The sequence below is a fragment of the Opisthocomus hoazin genome, chromosome 9 (assembly GCF_030867145.1).
Source record: "Opisthocomus hoazin isolate bOpiHoa1 chromosome 9, bOpiHoa1.hap1, whole genome shotgun sequence".
In the NCBI taxonomy this organism is placed as follows: Eukaryota; Metazoa; Chordata; class Aves; order Opisthocomiformes; family Opisthocomidae; genus Opisthocomus; species Opisthocomus hoazin.
In genome coordinates this window covers 30,146,358-30,164,315 of record NC_134422.1, presented here as the reverse complement: position 1 = coordinate 30,164,315, position 17,958 = coordinate 30,146,358, and the positions used below count along the sequence as shown (strand labels likewise).

Here is a 17,958-nt window from a genome sequence, read left to right as displayed (position 1 = left end):
GGAAGTTCCCTCTGAACATGAGGAAGAACTTCTTCCCTCTGAGGGTGACGGAGCCCTGCAACAGGCTGCCCAGGGAGGTTGTGGAGTCTCCTTCTCTGGAGATATTCAAGACCCACCTGGACAGGGTCCTGTGCAGCCTGCTGTAGGTGACCCTGCTTCGGCAGGAGGGTTGGACTAGATGACCCACAGAGGTCCCTTCCAACCCCTACCATTCTGTGATTCTGTGATTCTGGATGGGGAAGGAGAGCCTGGCCCTTCTCCACTGCCATGAAGGCAGAGGTGAGGAAGCAGGAGTGTTAGCCATCGGCTGTGATGCCAGAGCTCCATGCGGATTGCATTGGCCAGCTTCAGCACTGGAAACAGACGGCTAACAGAGAGTTCCTCTTTGTAACAGATAATAGTCAAAACAGCTTGAAAACTATTCACAATGAGAGCTCTGAGACAGCCAATGCTACACACACACAGAGCGAGTACTGTCATTAAGCACTCTTTGGATGACAGTCCCAGCAGTTCATTATCCCCTATCACTGCTTGGGGAGGGCAGAGGAGGAGAGAGAGGGGTGAGGGTTTTTTTTAAATAATGCCTTTTTTCCCTAAATTAATCTCCACTGTAAAGCAGAGCAACAAAGGAGCAGTATAAAAATGGCGTCCCGCCTCGCCAGTGCCCTCCGAAGCTGGACTGTGGGGCTCTTGCAAGAACCAGTCAGGAAAATCAGGCACGGACCGGTGCGGAAAGCAGACGGCGTTGCAGCGAGCCGGGCTGCAGCCTGCCTCAGCGCTGCCGAGGGCCCTTTGCAGAGTGAGGTGTTGGGGGATTGTGCCAAGTCTCCGGCTCTTCCCTTCCCTCTTCTTGTATGTGTATTTTTCGTCCAGGCCACTGCCCATGCTGCTGCGGCTAATCACACTGATCCCTGCTGGCTGCGGTGCTGGCGGTGGAGGGAGAGCCTGTGCAGGGCTCCTGCCCTTGTGGCATGGCCCCAGCAAAGGCTTTGCCACTCAGTGCCACCAAAACACAGCTCCAGCCTTGATTTTATTTAATTATCTCTATGCTTTCCTCCTTTTTTTTTAATATGTGGTTTCTGGGTGTATTTTTCCCCTCTGGAAGTGCAAATGAAAGTTTACTTTTAAGACCCTGGCTGACATTTCTGACCCACATTGGGCAGCGTCTCCAGCAGATGTCAGCTCCAGCTTCACCACCCTTTTGGAGCGAATGATGCACCGAGTGCCAGGAGGCTCCTTCTCTGTGCTCGGATGCTCGGAGCAGGCTGCGCCTTCCTCCCGTGGCGAGGCACGTGTCCCGGGCTGCACTGCTGACGCCCCATACGCGCATAACTGCCAGGCAGGAGCGGGTCTCCCAGAGCTTGTCCCGCAGTGGATTGAACCCCGCGGTTCCCTGTGCTCAGGGAGGAGGTGCAGGGTGACAAGCCTGGTGCTGGCAGCGCAGTTTGCATTTGCAGACCAAGCCGGAGTGAATTCTGACTTGGCTAGACAGGGGTGTCAGGGGATGGAGTTTTATCATTCACCTCCTCATTTGAAAAAACAGTGTTTGTTTTTGTCAGGGATGGTGTTATGGTAGAGCTTGGATCTGCTGACCAGAGGTTGTTAGACGTGGAAGTCCCCATACGCCCAGAGGAGACCTCTGCGCCCCACTCGCCTGGTCAGAGGAGCCTGGCGCCCTGCCACTGCCACCCAAATTCAGGGCATCCCTCAGGCGTCAGGAGAAACATGGACGGGGCTTGTTAAAACTTATGCAAATATTTTGCTAGCCTGCCAAGTTGCCTGGGCAGCTGTGATGAGACACTGTGTCTGCACAGTCCCTCCATCCCCGCACTTAATCAGCATTATCTCCCCTTCAGCTTCAGTATCTGGAGGAATCGGCATCCCTTATTCCCAAGCCAGGATGCTGAATCTCTTCAATTCCGGCAACATTACTGTGTTCACAAGCTTGTCATTATCCTGAGGCCGATAGCCTCAGGCAGAGGTGTTCATTTTTGAAGTCATTGAGCTATGTCCTGTTTGTCACACAGTGAGTATCCAGAAATACAAGATACGGCAGCCCTCTCCACCCTCCCAAATCGCCTGCTGAACCCTCCACCGTTTGACCCAGCCTCACCGTCCTGCTTAGCCATTGAAATAGATCCCAGTTTAGAGCAGACTGGCTGCTCCTCATGTGCCATGGCCTGGCATCGCTGTGCGGCAGGGCCTGCCAGGGGCTGCAGATCACTATTTTAATGTTGTTACCACGACACCTGAAGCATTACACCAGCTCGTTCCCAAGCATGGCACTGCTCTGTTTTAATGAGCTTTGGAGATTGCATTGGCAGCACGGACCCAGCTGTTTGGCGACAGTCAGCAGGGCTAATTAACCTGGTGAGCGCCCAGAGCCCTGCGCCTGCCGCGGCCCTGGCTGGGGCATCGCCCACAGCACGGCTGGGCTGCGGCTGCGACGTGCAACGGCCTTAGAAAGTGTGCTTAAAGGGGCCTGTTCTTACCCAGCTTTCTCCCTGAAATTAGCGTTAGATAAAACTGTTCCCAAAGTCGGTGGGGACCAACTTCTTCCTTTGTAGGTAAGAAAAAGGACCATTTCCGAAGCAAGGTCTGAGCGGGACCCTGACTCACTCCGTAACGCCGCCGGGCCCGGGTGAGGAAGCTCCGCGCTGGTGCCTGTGCCTGCCCTGGGTCTCTGCCGCGGCCGGTGCTCCCTCTCCCTGGGAGATGGGCCGGTGGGGCTCCCTCTCCCTGGGAGATGGGCCGGTGGGGCTCCCTCTCCCTGGGAGATGGGCCGGTGCACTGCTCCTCCCCACCGATGCCCCGAGGCACACAGCCTGGGTTGCCTTCCCTGCGGAAGGGTTGCAGCGCGGCCGCCTTCGCCTATGGTGGCTGCAGCCCGGGTCCCCGGCGTTTCCCCCGGCCCGCTGGCGGGTGCTGCTGTGCAGGCTGGGAAGGGGCTGCTTGGTCGGCACCGAGGCGTTTGTGCATTGGAAGTTCAGCAAGGCGAGAGTCGCCGAGATGGCTTTTTCTTTGCTGGAGGAAAGCCAGAAATGGGGCTGGGCTTTTCTGCCTCCTCCTACCCCTAAAACAAAACCAAACCAGGTTTTTAGCTGCTTCAGCAGTTACTCACTGCCTGCGTGTCAGAAAGAGCCGTGGGAAACCCCCTTCGCTCCATAAAACCGAGCAGACACGTCCGCCCCCTTCTCGACACAGCTGTCCGGCCGCGTGTTGGCAGGGAAGTGGCACCTTCCAGGCACTGGGATTTTCTTGTAGTGACGGCAACAGGCAGCGGCACGGCTCCCCTGCCCGTCCCCATCCTCGTCCCTATGTGGGCTGTGAGGGGCGGCTGGCCCCAGTGTGGTGCTTGGCTTGGCCTTGGCGCAGGGCAGGAGGTGTTTGGGCAGGGCCCCCGCAGGCGGGGAAGCCCCCCGGGCGGAGGCCGGGGCTCCCATCGCACCCCGCGTGGGTGCGGGAGAGGGATGTGGTGGGGACGGGAGCGTGCTCCTGGTGACCCCGGCTGAAATGGCGCATGTCACCCATCGAAAGCACCAGGCCTGGTTTGCTGCATGTTTGCAGGATGTCTCCTCATCCAGGAAAAGAAATAAATCGATAAACAAGAATTGTGGGGCGAGACATGGTGGCAGGGTGCCAGTCCCAGCCCAGCTGATTCATTTGCAGTTCTCATTAATTTGGGCTGACCTTTGCTCACATTTCCACCATGAGCATGTTCAAAACAAGGCAGATATTTAACTTTGTTTTGGGCAATGTTACTCTAATGTGGCTTTTTTCTGCATAGCTCTCTTTTATGGTAATCAAATGTACTGCCAACTTTTCTCTTGCTGTGTAGACCAGCGAAGGGAACCAGATGCTTCGTGTTTTCCTCCGAAATGTATCTGAATATTGTTTTTTGTTTAGCATTTCAGAGGGAGGGCTGGCTTACAGACAGCATTTCGTGAATCCGGCCCGCATTGCACCCGGTGTCCCAACTTAATGGCGGGTCCTGGCTGTGTCTCCAGGCTGGATTTGCCTCTGTCCTTGGCACGGTGTGGCAGCAGCCCCCAAGGCAGCACAGGGCTGATCCCTCATCCCATGCCAGCTGTCCTGGTCTCAGCGGGGCATTGCCACTGCCCAGGGACACCCCATGGCAGGGGGATCCCCACCGATGTGGATGAAAGGTGTGGGGCTGAGCAGATCTGTCCCACTGGCCTCTTGCACCACAGAGCATCTGCAGCCCCAACATCTTGTGCAACCGTCCACGGCTCTGGGAAGCTCTGGGGTCAGCCCAGAGCCATGTCTCATGGGAGCCAGCCCCCCGCTCAGGAGCAGTTTGTGCTGCTCGTGGGGAGCACACGTGGGTTTGCCTGGCGAGTGCTGGTCTGCCTCTGGAAACGGGGGGGTTTCGCTCTGGCATGCATGAGGTTGCTGGGGTTGTGTGGGGCTCCCTGTGCCCACCCCTCCTTGCAGCATGGTTTAAAGCTTGTGCTCTGCATGGTGGGGACCACTCCTCGTTACCTGTCTGTGGCGGGGTCTAAGTCATTGAAGCCCACCCTTTTCTTGCTGCACAAGAAAAACAAGCTATCTTGGGTAAGTGTGTCAAAAATACCTGTGCCACCGGGGCACTTTTTGCCATTTTTAATAATTTTTCTCTTCTACTTCCATCTGTACTTTTGCTGCTCTTTTTATAGTCGCTTCTCTGCTTTCAACTCCTTATCTTCTTTAGCTTTCATTCTCCTTTTCACTCTTTATGCCCTAAAATCTTTTCATCGCTTTTTTTTTTCTTTTTGGGTCTGATTGGGCTTTATTTCTTCTCCTGTGCCAGATTTATGTGAGTTGTCAAGTCCCGCAGCCGTTTGTCTCTGCCTGATGACAGACTTGCCTTCCCCCCCTCCCCCCAAATCAGATTCATGGCTGTTCTTTAAGGCCCTTTAATATTTTAATGCTCCAACTATAAATTTCATTTTCTGTAAGCTTCAATCCTTCTGCGGGCCTTGCCGGGGCTGGGTTTGTGGCTGCCCCCTCCCTGCTCCCTGGTGTGATTTGCAGCGTGTCGCAGGCGGCGTTCGGGGTGGCTTTGCTCCGTGCATGGGAGCGGAGGGCAGGGGAGGGGAGCGTAGCAGGAATTCGCTTTTCCTTAAGCTCAGACGATCCTTCAAAACTTGACAGGAATTGACTTTTTTTTTTTTTTGCTTCCAAGCCATGATTTGTTGTGGGCTCGTTGTGCTTTTTATTAAAATACTCTCATGGAGTGCTTAAAAAGGTTGGCTTTACGGAGCCCCAGCTTCCTTCTTTAATAAATGCAGCCTCGGCTTACAGTTTTTCCCTCTGATGTGTCAGCTGGGGGACTCGCTCTCCATCTCAAATACACCCAGACTGCTTAAATCATCCTTATTTCTCTCAGAGGGAGAGAGACTTTTTGCTCTCCGAAACTTTTCACACCCTAAGTTAATAAAACTCCTCTGCTGAAAGGGATGGATGTGACACTGCTGAAGATTTCATGGCCAAGCGCTGGGATATTGCTGCGGTGTAAAGGGCTCCTCAGCTCTGGTAAATACATTGAATGTCTTCTTAAAATATGAGGTTGACATTCATTTGGCAACAGCTGTCCCTGAAGGCTGCTGGAGGAGCTCTCCCCCTTTGCCGCTGTGGCAGAGCAGGACGGCTCCGGGAAGCTCTTCCCAAGGGGCAGCACAGCCCAGGGCTGCCTCGGCATCGCCCAGCACAGCCCACCGGGCAGGCGGTGGGGCCAGGGGAGAGCTGCCCTGTGCCTCTGCTGAAGGCTACTCTGCTCTGCAGTCTGTGCTTCGAGGGGTGGGAAGCAGGCTGGGCGTGAAGCCAGGGCACAGTTGCTCTCTGTATAAACCCAAGAGACCAGGAGGGCAAAAACAGTGCTAGAAATTTTGATGGTATTTGTAAAGAAGTCAGTCAAGTCTGTTATTAAGCATGAGATTGGCAACTGATTGGAAGGGTGACAAAGCAGCCCTGCACTGTACCAGGAGGGACCTGATAGGAAATTATCAGCAACATCTGGGACAGCTATTTCCTCCGAGTTTGTAAACATTTAACGGAGGAAATGTTAGCAAAGTCTTTTGCAGCAAACAGCCCCGAGCGGCCAGCCCACGCTGGCTCATCCTGCAGCCCTCCACACACTGCAGCAGCACAAGGAACCAGGACTGTATTTCTTCTGTTGTTTTTTGGCACCCAGGCCAAGGTGGGGGTAGAGCTGCTGAGTGTTTAATTCAGTGCTTTCCATTTTGGATATTAGTGGTGCAACTGAGTTATAACACAGGAGCCGAGAGAGGAGTCATTCCCTCTCAACACATTAAGGATTAGTTATCTTCCTATTAAACTGCTTTAGTCATGGTGAGTTTGTTGCCTTGAAATGGGTCGCTGTGTGTAATAGGCGTTGATAGGAAAGCCTAATCCTACCTGATCGGTGTGAGTGACAATACAGACCTATTGAATTCAATGCAAATTTTGCTACAAACATGTACGGACCAAAACTTGGGGTCCCCTCTGTATTTACAGCCACGGGGCTCTGCTGAGCACCCGCCGGAGCAGCCAAAGTCAGACTGAGAGGAAGCGGCGTGGCCACAGCAGCGATGGCACTGGCTGCACCGGCATTCAGCTCACTCGGGGTCACTGCTCAGGGGTTCACCATCGCCTCTCCAGTTCGGGCGGGTTTGGCCCATCTGGGGTGCAAAGCTGGGAGGTGTGAACTGTGTCAGAACAGCTGCAGTAAAGAGTGCAATCAAGCTTGCCCAGTCAGGAGATGCTGGGTGCTGCCTGGCAGAGAGAAGGTGCCTTTATGGGTGCCAGTCACCATGGTCTGAGCGTGGGGAGCCTGGCAGACAGGGAGACGAAAAGGCAACGTGCTGCAATGGGCAGGTTCCCCATGGTCCCCACAGAGGGGCTGTGAGCACCAGCCTCTATCCTGCCTGCCAAAGTCACTGTCCATGGCAAAGCTGGCACTGAGTTTTACTCAGTCCCCTTGGACGCTTGGTGATAGCTCCAGGCTCCAGGAGACAGAGGAGCTCTTCAGAGAGAGACAGAGGAGAGAGAGGCAAAGGGAGGCTCCACTTGCACCTGCCTGCAATTAATTAATTACGAATCCACTCATTAGCTCAGCCCCATGGCTCCCCCTCACTGCCAAGCCCCCAGCTGTCCAGAGAGCAAGTCATTATTTGAAAAGATTTCCCATTAAACCCAAAAGCAAAGGAATATTTCAAAGAAGAAGGAGTGAGAGTGACAGTGAGGGTGCGTGCACAGTTGCAATCAGCTCTCGAGGACATACTGGAGCGGCTGGATCCTCATCCCGGAGCAGGCTGAGAACGGTGAAATCGATTTTGTTAGCCCGCTCAGCCGCTGATTGCTCTCGTGCTGCATGAAGTGTCCCCGTGTCCCCCCACTCCAGCCCCTGCTGGCAGCGGGTACCTGCCTGTGCGTGGGAAATGCAGATGGGCCCCCCCACAGACCCCCCACCCTGCCAGCAGCCCACCCAAATGCGATCCCAGCTCGTGCTGAAAGCCCCTGAATATTTCAGTTTTCTGAAGTGGGTGCCTGCCTCCCCTTTGTGCCCCGGTGGCAGCTGCCGCCCAGCTATCAGGCTTTTAACCCAGCCGGTGCACACATCTGCTTCGCCCCCCGTTTTTCTATTACCTGCTTTCTGCTCCTCGCTTTAGCGGCGGCGCCTCTTTAACCGCAGTGATTTACAGGCGGTGTTACGGCAGGACAGGTCTGACACTGATTGAGTCGCTTATCTGCCGTCTCTGTCCCGCTCGCTGACAGCCTCTCCCCCAGGTATCAATCTGCACATCAGTTCTTTATTCCTGGGTGAAGGAAGAACTGTCAAGGTTGCAGCTACACTGTCATCTTCATCTAAGCTGCCTGCTGCCCTTCATCGCTTAAAGACCCTCTTTAACACACGCGTGCTTTGGGAGGGGGCCACCACGATGGAGGTAAGGAGGCGGCAGCAAAATTTCATTTACTCTGGAGGTGCCCAGGGCTTGATGGATTGGGTCAGGGCGCCCGTAAATAAACAGGAGTTTCAACTTTCCGCGCTGCAGCTTCAGCCCCGCTGCTGCTCCAGCCGGCTCCCTGCAGCTCCGTGCTGGCTCGCGGCCAGCTGGTGCAGGGAGAGCAGCAGGGTGCCGGGACCCCTGCGAGACGTGAGGCTCACCCCGGGCCGGGGACACCATCAGGGTGGTGAGACAGGGTGAGGAGGGGTGGAGGAGACAAGTGTGCGGGGGCAGGCTTGCCTGTGAGGTCTGCCGGATGCCTCTGGTGACACCCAAGGATGGGCCTGCAGCCGGCTGCTCGCTGCGTGGTGCCCGTGCCACCGCGCTCTGAGTCACCCCCAGCCCCGTGTGCAGCCGGGGTGTCCCCGGTGTCCGTCCCCCCGCATCCCTCTGCCTGGCCATTACCATGCTCTGCGGTCGCACTGCAAAGCCTTGATGCACCCTTCTGCTCAGCGCCGAGCCGTCCTGCTCCTAAATGGGGTTTTTCTTAGCCTGAAGCTGCACTCGTCTCCGGGATCGCCGGCAGCGCTGGGCAGCGGCGCAGGGTGGCTGGAAGGGACCTGTGTCTGCTTTCGGCTTTGTGCTCAGGCGCTGTGCCTGGGCCAGAGCAGCTTCCAGCCACCCCCGGCTCCGGGAGGAGAGGCCGTGTCCCAGTGGGAGGACGCGTGCCTGCACAGGGTCTGCGTTAGAGCCCCGTGTCACCTCGGGGTGACGGGCAGCCCAGGCAGCGCACAGCAGAGGAGGGCGGTAGGCATGGCCCCACTTGCCTCCAGCCGTGCCTCAGTTTCCCTGGCCGGTTCTGGCTGCCCATAGCCCTCTCAGTTCGGTTTTCTTGTTGCTCCTTCATAAATAAAAAAGCCACTGAAACAGAACCTCTACCATAATGTTTATTAAATAGTACTTTTAAAAGGTTTTTATACAAATCATATAAACACAGTTTGATTTTTTTTGTTGTTTTTTTTTGTTTGGATTTTTTTTTTTACACCGAAGAATCACAGTAAAAGCTCTTTAAGTCCATAAGTCCTGGCTCAGCCAGTGAACGGTCAAATACCTTGAACTGCAAACCCTGGAGAAGTTCCATTTCTGCATATAATTTCTTAACGGTTTAATTCCCATGCTCACCCCCAGCACCTTCCCACAAAATGAAATCACCCGGCACTACAGACTGCCCGACAGCAACATGTCCTCGCCATGGGAAGGGTGTGGAGGCAGCAGCCCATTTCAGCAACGGCAATACACCAATTTCTTTTTTTAATTTCTTTTCTGAATTTCACAGAGGGAATTGCGATCAGCAAACCTAATCTATTTGCAGAGGAGGATGCAAAGAATTGAATGCACGGACGACTTTTTTTTTTTTTTTCCCCTGTTGAAGTTACAATCAAACACAGTTTTCTGTTGAACAGTAAAGCACCCAGCAGAGGTAAGTGAGGTATCGGCTTTGCAGCATTATTGGCCTGCTCCCGCCCGGCAAGTGCAGGCGCGTGGGCCCTGCCCCGTCTGGAAGGGGCCAGAGGGACCCGCAGGGCAGACGCGTCGCTGGGCCCATGCCGAGTTAGTGCCAAGATGAGCAGCACTTTCCTGCCCCAGATCAAGAGATATATTAACACGAGTCAGTCCCACGGAATAAGTCACATACACGATACATACAGAGAATTCACGGGCGTGTGCAAACACACTATTTCTGAATATATGTATACACGAACTCCTCTCTGTACGCCTACTAGACACCATAACGTCACCTTTTTAATTATATATTTTCACCTATTGTTTGCCTAAGTCGACTCTCCTACTGTACGGTCCTTTTCCATTCATCCTTCCCCTCACCTGTGATTTGAAGGGGATAAAATCATCGAGCAGCAGCAATCCAGCTTTGAAATGGTCTGGTACATTTCCTCTTGCTGCCTCTGTTTCTTTTGTACAGTAAAATAACACCCCTGTGGAATTTGTCCATGAAGAATGCCAGAAGAAATAAGGTGATTTGAAAGGAGAATCCGAGATACATTTACTGCCGTTTCTGTTGGGCGCACAGTGTGAATTAAAAAACTGAAGGCCTTTGTGTGTGTGCGTCTCTGCGTGTGCGTGTATGAACCATGGATGTTTTGATGACACAGCTGCTGGTATCTGCTTCCCCAGTAACACATGCGTCTTTCTTACAGTGGAGAAGTCTTTTTTTCTTTTTTATTCTTCCCTAAAAACTTACTGTGTGACGGAGCTTTTCATGAAACACTAGACAAATGTTCCTATTCCCACCGCACCGAGGAGCAGCTGTGGCACTGTCCGTGCTCATCTCCTCTCCAGATGCTTCTCGTCTCCCCGAACACCTGGCCTCCGGCAGGATGTGTTTGCAGGGGCTGTGCAAACTGAGCTTCACAGCACGTCACACCTTCGGTGCTCTGCGGTTGTGAGGGGAAAAAAATCCATCCCCAACCCAAACTATTTGATAGGCAAAATGTAAAATCAGGACATGTCATATATTTCCAAAGAGCCCCTGGAAAAGCAAACCCAACGTGCTGAAAAGGTTTCTCACTTACGTATGTGCAAGCTGATAGGGGCGATCTGCCTGTACTGAACTGGAAATGAAAGCATTCGTTTGGGGCCCAGCATTTGAATTCTTTTTCTCCACTAAATTGTTTTCATAACACTCCTCTCCCACGGCACAGTGGTAAGTGGAGAGGTATCAGCTGCCAGACAATGTAGCCAGACCACTTGAAAGTAGAAGGACCAGACTTCTTCAGCCAGGCTCTACTCAGTAGAGAGCAGTGCAGAAAAGCATTTTGCTGGGGAAGGATGAAGGCCTCACTTCTTGTTTGATACAGCACTGATAATCAGATGGAGCAAAAATACTTCTTCTAAGGCACTTATTCAAAGTAAACCAAAACACAGTTCATAAATAAAACTTCGGGTTTTTGCTGCTGGTCAGGAGCAGCACAGCTTTGCTCCGCAGGGGGAACGACGGCAGCCGTTTGGTCCATCGGTGCTGGCACCCACTGCTCCAGGGAAAAGGGGAACGCCGTGAGGGCGAGGGGGCCGGTGGGTGCCACGGCTGAGGTCCCAGGGCTGGGGGCATGGCTCCAGCCTCTCTCCCTGTTCACGTCCCCTCCCTGCCACTTTAGAGAGGCCTTGGTGCCGTGCCTCAAGTCAAACCCCGAGTGAAGCCCCCTTCCCAAAGCTGTCGCCTGAGCGTCGGGAGCCTGACAGTCTCTATCTTTTGTTTGCTGCAATTTTCTCTTTATAGGAAAAGAAAAAAAAAAGAAAAATGGCTGGATCAAGAGGGGTGGGAGATTCAAAGAAAGGCCTTCCTGATGAAGGTCTCAGCTGCTGCAATCCAAGATCTGGATTTAATAAATGGCTCTTAGTCACAAATCACTTTAAGGCTCTTCAGCTTCTCTCAAAGAGGTGCTTCTACACATAGGGTTTCCTTTCTATTTTATTTCTTAATGACTTCAGAAAGCCCTGCTGTTACCATCGACACCAAACCCGGTATTCCACCTTTCCCCCCCACCAGCAGGAGGAAAGTTGCAGGTAACAACACGCTTCCATTTTCAGGACTGGAAACTGCACCTTCCAGCACTTAGCGTGAGGTGCACAAATCCCTACACCAAAATGATATCTGGACAGAGTCTAAAATGGACAGGGTATGTGTTTGTGTCATTTCTAAAGACAGGGTGGCTGAAGAAATCCCTCAGCCTTCTCAGCAACTCACTAGAGAAAGGAGATGGGAAATAACGATCGATATTTAGCTTCTCACATCCAAAGGTAAACCAGTCTCCCTTGCCACATCCCAGCCACTCGCATCAGCAGAAAACGAAGATGAACCAACAAGCAAGGGTCTTGGTGCCCCCTTGCCCGGCACAGTCCGGTTGGCAGGAACACCCGCCCGGTCCTGGCAGAGCATGACCCACCAGTGGGACACGGCGGCAGGAGTAGCGCCTCCCCTTGCTGCTCCCGCACCCCTCATTCCTCGTTATGGCATTCAGTTCCCATAGAAAACAGCAAAAAAGTAACCCCCCGCCAGCCCACCTCACTGGGCGCAATGCTGAGGGTGATCCCCAGGGCACCCATCAGGCCTCTGAGCAGCACTTCTGGTGGTTCATCTTGACCTTGTGCTTGATGCCATCATACAGCTCGAAGTTGTAGTTCTCCAGCGTGGTAGAGCTCCGTGAGGACAGCCCGGCGTATGAGCATGTGCAGTAGAGGAGCAGACCGGCACAGATGGCCCCAAGGAGGACGCCGAGAGAGCTCATCGCTATGATGGTCACCAGGATGGGATCCAGGGTGTAGAGCCAACTTTTTTCTTTGTCCAGCTTCGGGGTTCCTGGAGAGTTAGTAGAGAACAGTGTGTCGTTCCTATCCGATCCAAAGTAATCTGCAGTGGAATGGGCACTTATTATCCAGGGATCACTTTTTTCCCTCCCTACATTTATGCATTTCTTACTTGGAGCTGTGATGGCCTTACAAGTGTATAAGCTCCACCACAGGTATATCTCAGCAGTAATCTCTAACCCAAGTCTAGAAATAATGCAAAGCACCAAACTACCAAGAGAGTTAGGTGCCCTAATTCACTTTTACACCTCAGACTATGTAAATAGCACACTGGCATTTTACACCCATTGAAACTCTGGCCCTTCAAGTGCCACTGGGTTCAAAACTAAGGAACCAATCTCCCACAGCTCACAGACTTAATTTTCTCCCTTTACAAGTCAAAATGCCACACAAGCAGCAATTAATGCTTGAAAGATCAGTTCCACTTGTCCTAACACAAATACAATATATTGACTTTGCAAGGTTGCTCGCTGTTGAAAAAGGAAAACAAGAAAACTAATGTCTTTGTCCAGGCACCGCGCCACCACCTGAGTGTACATTCTCAAGTGTGTTCTAGATCCTAACCCCCATAAAAGTTGAGGTTTGTGAGTAATTGTAGCATCTGATACTGAAACACAAGCACCCCCAGATAAATCACCTATGTGACATTTGGCTACCAACCTGGATCATTGTCTTCAAAGTCTTGCTCAGAGATTGGAAAGTCATCCTCCATTCTTGGGAAGTTCACTAGAACAACAAAATGGGAAGCACTATTTGTTTAAAGAGGTCTTTTGGGGGCATTATTGCCACTGGTCACTGGATTACGAGACTGGCCAGAGGAAAGCAACAGTTGAACTACTGCAAGGCTCTTCCTCGTAGAAGAAGGAAGAATTCTTCCTCTTCTTCCTTTGGCCAAAGTCAATGAAGACTCTTGCACGCTTGAGAGAACAGGATCTGCCCACTACATCACCACCAAATGACCAGCTTTTAAGAAGAGAGCAAGCAAAAAGCAAAGCAACCACATAACCGGAATAGTACTAAAATATTGTCACTGGTGCCTGCATAATGGCCGTAATTCACTATTAACATGTTCATGGGTATTACCCTTACAGCTTTGAATAGGATCTTAGTGCCTATCACTATTTGCCACTAATGCTAGATCCATTTAGCACACTCTGATTTTCATCTTTTCCCATACATCTTACTGGACACAGCTTCAATGACCCAGTTTCTCTTTGGGTTTCAGATAAATTCATAGTAATCTGAGGAAGTCACATATCTTCATTATATGTTTTAATGCAAAAGCTGGTTGAAATGGGGAGAGCAGCAAATGGGTGTCCATATCTGGGCATTTCTCTGATCCAAATTCCTTCTAGGGGTGACATTTCTTTTTACTGTTCAGCACACATCAAGCAATAGTAACCAAATGCACATGCTGTAATCTGAGCAGAAGAAAGTTATTTTCCTGTGCAGTCTTCCTAGCATTATCTCTACATATAGTTACCATGTTTTCAGCTTTTCCAAAAGAAAACGCCCTTTCATTTTGATCTGCTTAGATTTTTCAAAGCTGACTGTAACTTGGGGTGCTCACCTGAGAAGGCACCTCGAAATGATCAGGAATGCAGAAAACTAGGGACTACTAGAAAGCGGTAGAAGTCACATCATTGGAATAGTTGTGGTTGAAAACCAAGGCTACTTCATGTCTTGCGCAAAAACAGCAAGGAGAGTTTTAAGAGATTACTTCAACCAACCAGACCCAAAGAATGTAACTTGCGCCTAAAAAGCCACATGCAAAGAAACTATTCAAAACCTTATAAAAGAAGATTTGTGAATATGTGCACAGAGATTTAGGACTGGAAAAGGCCTCCTGAATTGTCAAATCTATTTTTTTGCTATCCCAGGCAATGGTATCGGGCAATCCTGCCAGCGATGTTTCAAGGTTCACTTCCAGAGCAGGGGGCTCTGCTGAATGTCACACCTGACCGCAGTGATCCTCCATGCCGGGACTGATGATACCTTCCTGAATACCCATTCTTTGGGCAGCATTGTCTTTTGCCCTCTGCACTCAGAGGATTAAGACATTTCTTTGAATTTTCAAGCGAAGCTGGCAACAGGAACACACAAAACCCAACACTTGCCCCTCCTGATTATGAGCTCTGCATGTAGTGAGCCAGGCAATTAAGCTGACTCGAGGCTGCTGGTAGCTTGTTGAAGAAACATAGGTGCACACCATCTTCTGTAAACCCTTGCTTTAGCAGCGAGTTCACATGATTTCTCAACACTTCCAGAACTGACAGGCCCAGATGGCAACATCTTAGGGCTGGGAGAACTGCCTGAGGGCCTCTTGCAAACATTTAGAGCTGAACATGTGGAAAAAGAACTCGCAAAGCAGTTCAGACGCAGAGACGTCTGCTTTGCTAGCCCTCCATCAGAAGACAAGCAGTGACATTTGCCATCCATCTCACCCACACAGCCCTATGGAAACTGCAGGTTACTCGTACACGAGTAAAGGCAGAAATTGGACCACGGTCTGCCCAAGGAGTCCATGTGTGGAGAAAGGCCGTTGGAAATATTTTGCCTTTCCATACTGTAGCCGCTCTAAATTTTGTGTGAGAACAAGCCAGCAATTTGGTGCTTTTTATTTCCCAGGGTAGCCTTGAGGGAAAAGCCAGAAAAAACAAAGTATCAGTTAATCAACACTTTCAAAAGAACACCAGTTCTTCCAGACTGAAAAGAAGGAGCGCTGGGAAAACTTGAAAAGAGAGAACATTTATACAAAAAACCCAGCCCAAAATCTATTTACTCTTCTAGCAATTTTCTCAATTCCCCATGCTAATATGACTCCAAGTCCTGCTTAAATGATATCTTCCTCCTTGCCCGTTCTCCTTCCTGCTCAGGCCCGTGGTAGGCCCTCATTCTTCTGTTCCCCACATGCCATTTCATTGCTATCAGATTGTACATTGTCACGCAGGGCTGTGAAAAAATACAACTCAACATTTCTTTTTCCATACTGGGGTTTCTCGAGTCATTAAGACAATCAGCTCTGGCTGTGTGGCTGTCTGTGGGAATTGAAACTGGTGGTCTCAGTTCAGTTCCTAGTGGAGATGATTTCCCGTCACAGAAACCAGCCTGCTATTTGTCATCAGTTAGGCTCCTTTGTGACAAATCTGAGCAATATCGTCACAAGTGGAGCAGGCCATGGAAAGTGACCCACTTGGAAAGCAGTCCCCCTTCAAGCTGCTGGGCAGAATGGGAGAAACATGCATCGCCCTGTGCTGTGGAGAGCTCCTTCCCCAAAGGGCAGCTTTCAGGCACCATTTACTTTGCATTTTAAAAGGAAAAAAATACAGTGAAGAAATGTAAACAAGCAAGTTAGGGGGAACTGCATTTAAACAGGAGGAGCACCTTCTCCAGAGTGCAAGGCCCTTTTTAAAGCGTGTGTGCTGAATGATGGCTGCGAGCACCTAGCTGGTCATGCCCAAAAGATGATGTTAACGATGCTGTTGGAAACGGCCGGATGCGGAGAAAAGGCTGTTATCTGTTGGATCTGAGAGCACTGCCAGCTAAAAGGCTAATTTATGGGACCTGAAAAAGGGAAGATGAGATTCTAATCAAAGACAAGGAGCAACTTAAGTACCATGTTCGTATGAACTCACATGGAGGGAGAGCAGGAGAAAATTAGTATTTGCAGAAATTAAGGAGCTTTAATGTATGTCTGTTTAAAAATAGTAGCAGGGGCAGAAAGGACTGGGGCAGGGAGGGGGTTACTGGTAGTGGGGGATGACGCGCTCGATATGCCTCACCAGGGTGGGCAGGGGAGGCACAAGAGCAGCAGATGAGGTTCTCCAGTGGCCCACCACAGACATGGACATGCTTCTTGCAGGAAAGCTCTCCAAACCTGCCCAAGTCAGCTCATCTCTGTGTCGCACAGACTGGCGTGGCCTTCCTGGTACCATGCGTGCTCAACGCCGGCCTGCCTGCACCGGCTTACCAGCAGTGCCCACTGCCTCCAGCAGAGACCTTTGCACCAAGCCAAGAGCTGTTGCTTTGGAGAGGACACCAGTTGCTGGAAGCTGGACACAGTCCTCCACGGCAAATGACCACCATCAAGAAAAAAAATTGCTGTTTGTTTCTAGACTGACTTTATCTGGTTTAAGTCCAGGCACTGAGCGCTGCCTCCTGCCAGGTCCCTCCGACCCAGGGCAGAGCTCTGTCTGTCACCACACATCTCCCTACACACAGGCATTTGCAGACGGTGACCGCAGCTCCTCTTGGGCTCTCTCTAGGTGAACAAAACGAGCCTCTCAGCATGAGAGGAGGTGCGGTTCCCAAAGAACATATCAAACTTGCAGCAATTTCCAGTCCTTCTTGTTGCCTGCCTGCAGCCCCTCTGATGCAGGGCAGCCTGGCCTTGAGGGCGCCCAGTATGCACTCCGGCCGTCCCCGTGGTCCTGCTCCCCGCTTCCCACAGGGGTCCGCAGGCTCTGGGGCTGAAGGGGATGCACCAGGTGATGGTGACTTGTGGGCTCTGCTACCTACGGCCTTTCGCTTCCCCAGTGACAGCTGCTGCTGTGCCTCCTGGTGCATAAGAGGAGTAGCTGGGGAAAAAAACCATGCAGCTCGCTTCCCTGAACACAGCAAGTGCCCTCCTACGTGCTCACCCCTCGCTCCTGCTGCCACAGCAGCCATCTCGGCCAGTGCTACCCCGCCTGGCAAGGGGAGCATTGGAGGTGCACAGCTGCCATGCTGCCTGGCAGCACCCACGAGGGCCTGAAATGGTAAATCCAGCCAAGCCCAGGAAAATGGGGTCAGAAATTACCACTCCCAGCCTTGGCAGAGAGAGGCAGAGCTGCAGCTCAGCTCTGATCCTCGCTTTTTGCTCATTCCCAGTCCTCTCCTCTCTGCAGCAATAGCGTGACTCCAACAGACATCGTTTTGTTTTGACACAGCAGAGCAGCCGCCGCGGCCTCGCCTTGCCACGGCTCGGTGTGGCGGCGGCGCTGCTCCCGGGCTGGGGGCCCTGGGGGCTGGGGGCCCACACCTCCCACTCTCGGGGAACCGCGAAGGGCTTCTCAGAGCAGCAGCACAGGCACCAGGCAGAAACACTCCCTCTGAATCCCCCGCCACTCTATTTCCAGCCGAAAATCCGCTTCACTTCTCTTGTCCCCACTCCTCCAGAAACACAGAACGGTTTTAGTTTACAAAAGGGCTAAATCCCTGCCAAACTTCAAATTAAAACAGTGCTTTGGCTACAGCTGAGCATTAGAGAAAGCAAACAAGCAACCTCGCCCCCGGCCCAGCTGCCCTCCGCAGCACGGGAACCCCCGGACCTTGTCCTCAGACTGCCTTGGGGCAGCCCCGATGGCCATGCACGCTGCATACCGCGGTACCATCGTCAAACCAGGGGCACCGAGGAGCCTCCCAGGCTTCCCATCCTCAGGGCAAGTGTGAATGGGCCCGTGAAGACCCCCACCAAAAGCGCTCAGTGACATGAAGCCAGGCTGGGTGCTCGGTGCGGAGGTGAACGCCAGCAGGCAGCTATTTCCAGCCCCGGCACTGCCCTCCAACGCATCTGCCCTCGCTGCAGGCATGGCACCTCCCCGGCGCATCTTGATTTTGCACCTCTCGTCGTCACCGGTACAAGGCCAGG

The 17,958-nt window shown here is 52.2% G+C and overlaps 1 protein-coding gene across 3 annotated transcripts in view; it reads right to left on the bottom strand.

Moving 5' to 3' along the window:
• Nucleotides 1-8,885: 8,885 nt before the first annotated feature.
• Nucleotides 8,886-17,958, bottom strand: part of NRP2 (neuropilin 2) — a 90,388-nt gene continuing 81,315 nt past the window's right edge. For 2 of the 3 annotated variants that reach the window (XM_075430056.1, XM_075430059.1), the window contains 2 exons: nt 12,990-13,055; nt 8,886-12,372 (listed from right to left, as the gene is read on the bottom strand). In XM_075430056.1, coding sequence (XP_075286171.1) covers nt 12,068-12,372; nt 12,990-13,055 — 371 coding nt within the window. In that variant the 3' untranslated portion in view covers nt 8,886-12,067. The remainder of the gene's footprint in view (nt 12,373-12,989; nt 13,056-17,958) is intronic. The other variant, XM_075430057.1, reaches the window with a different exon arrangement.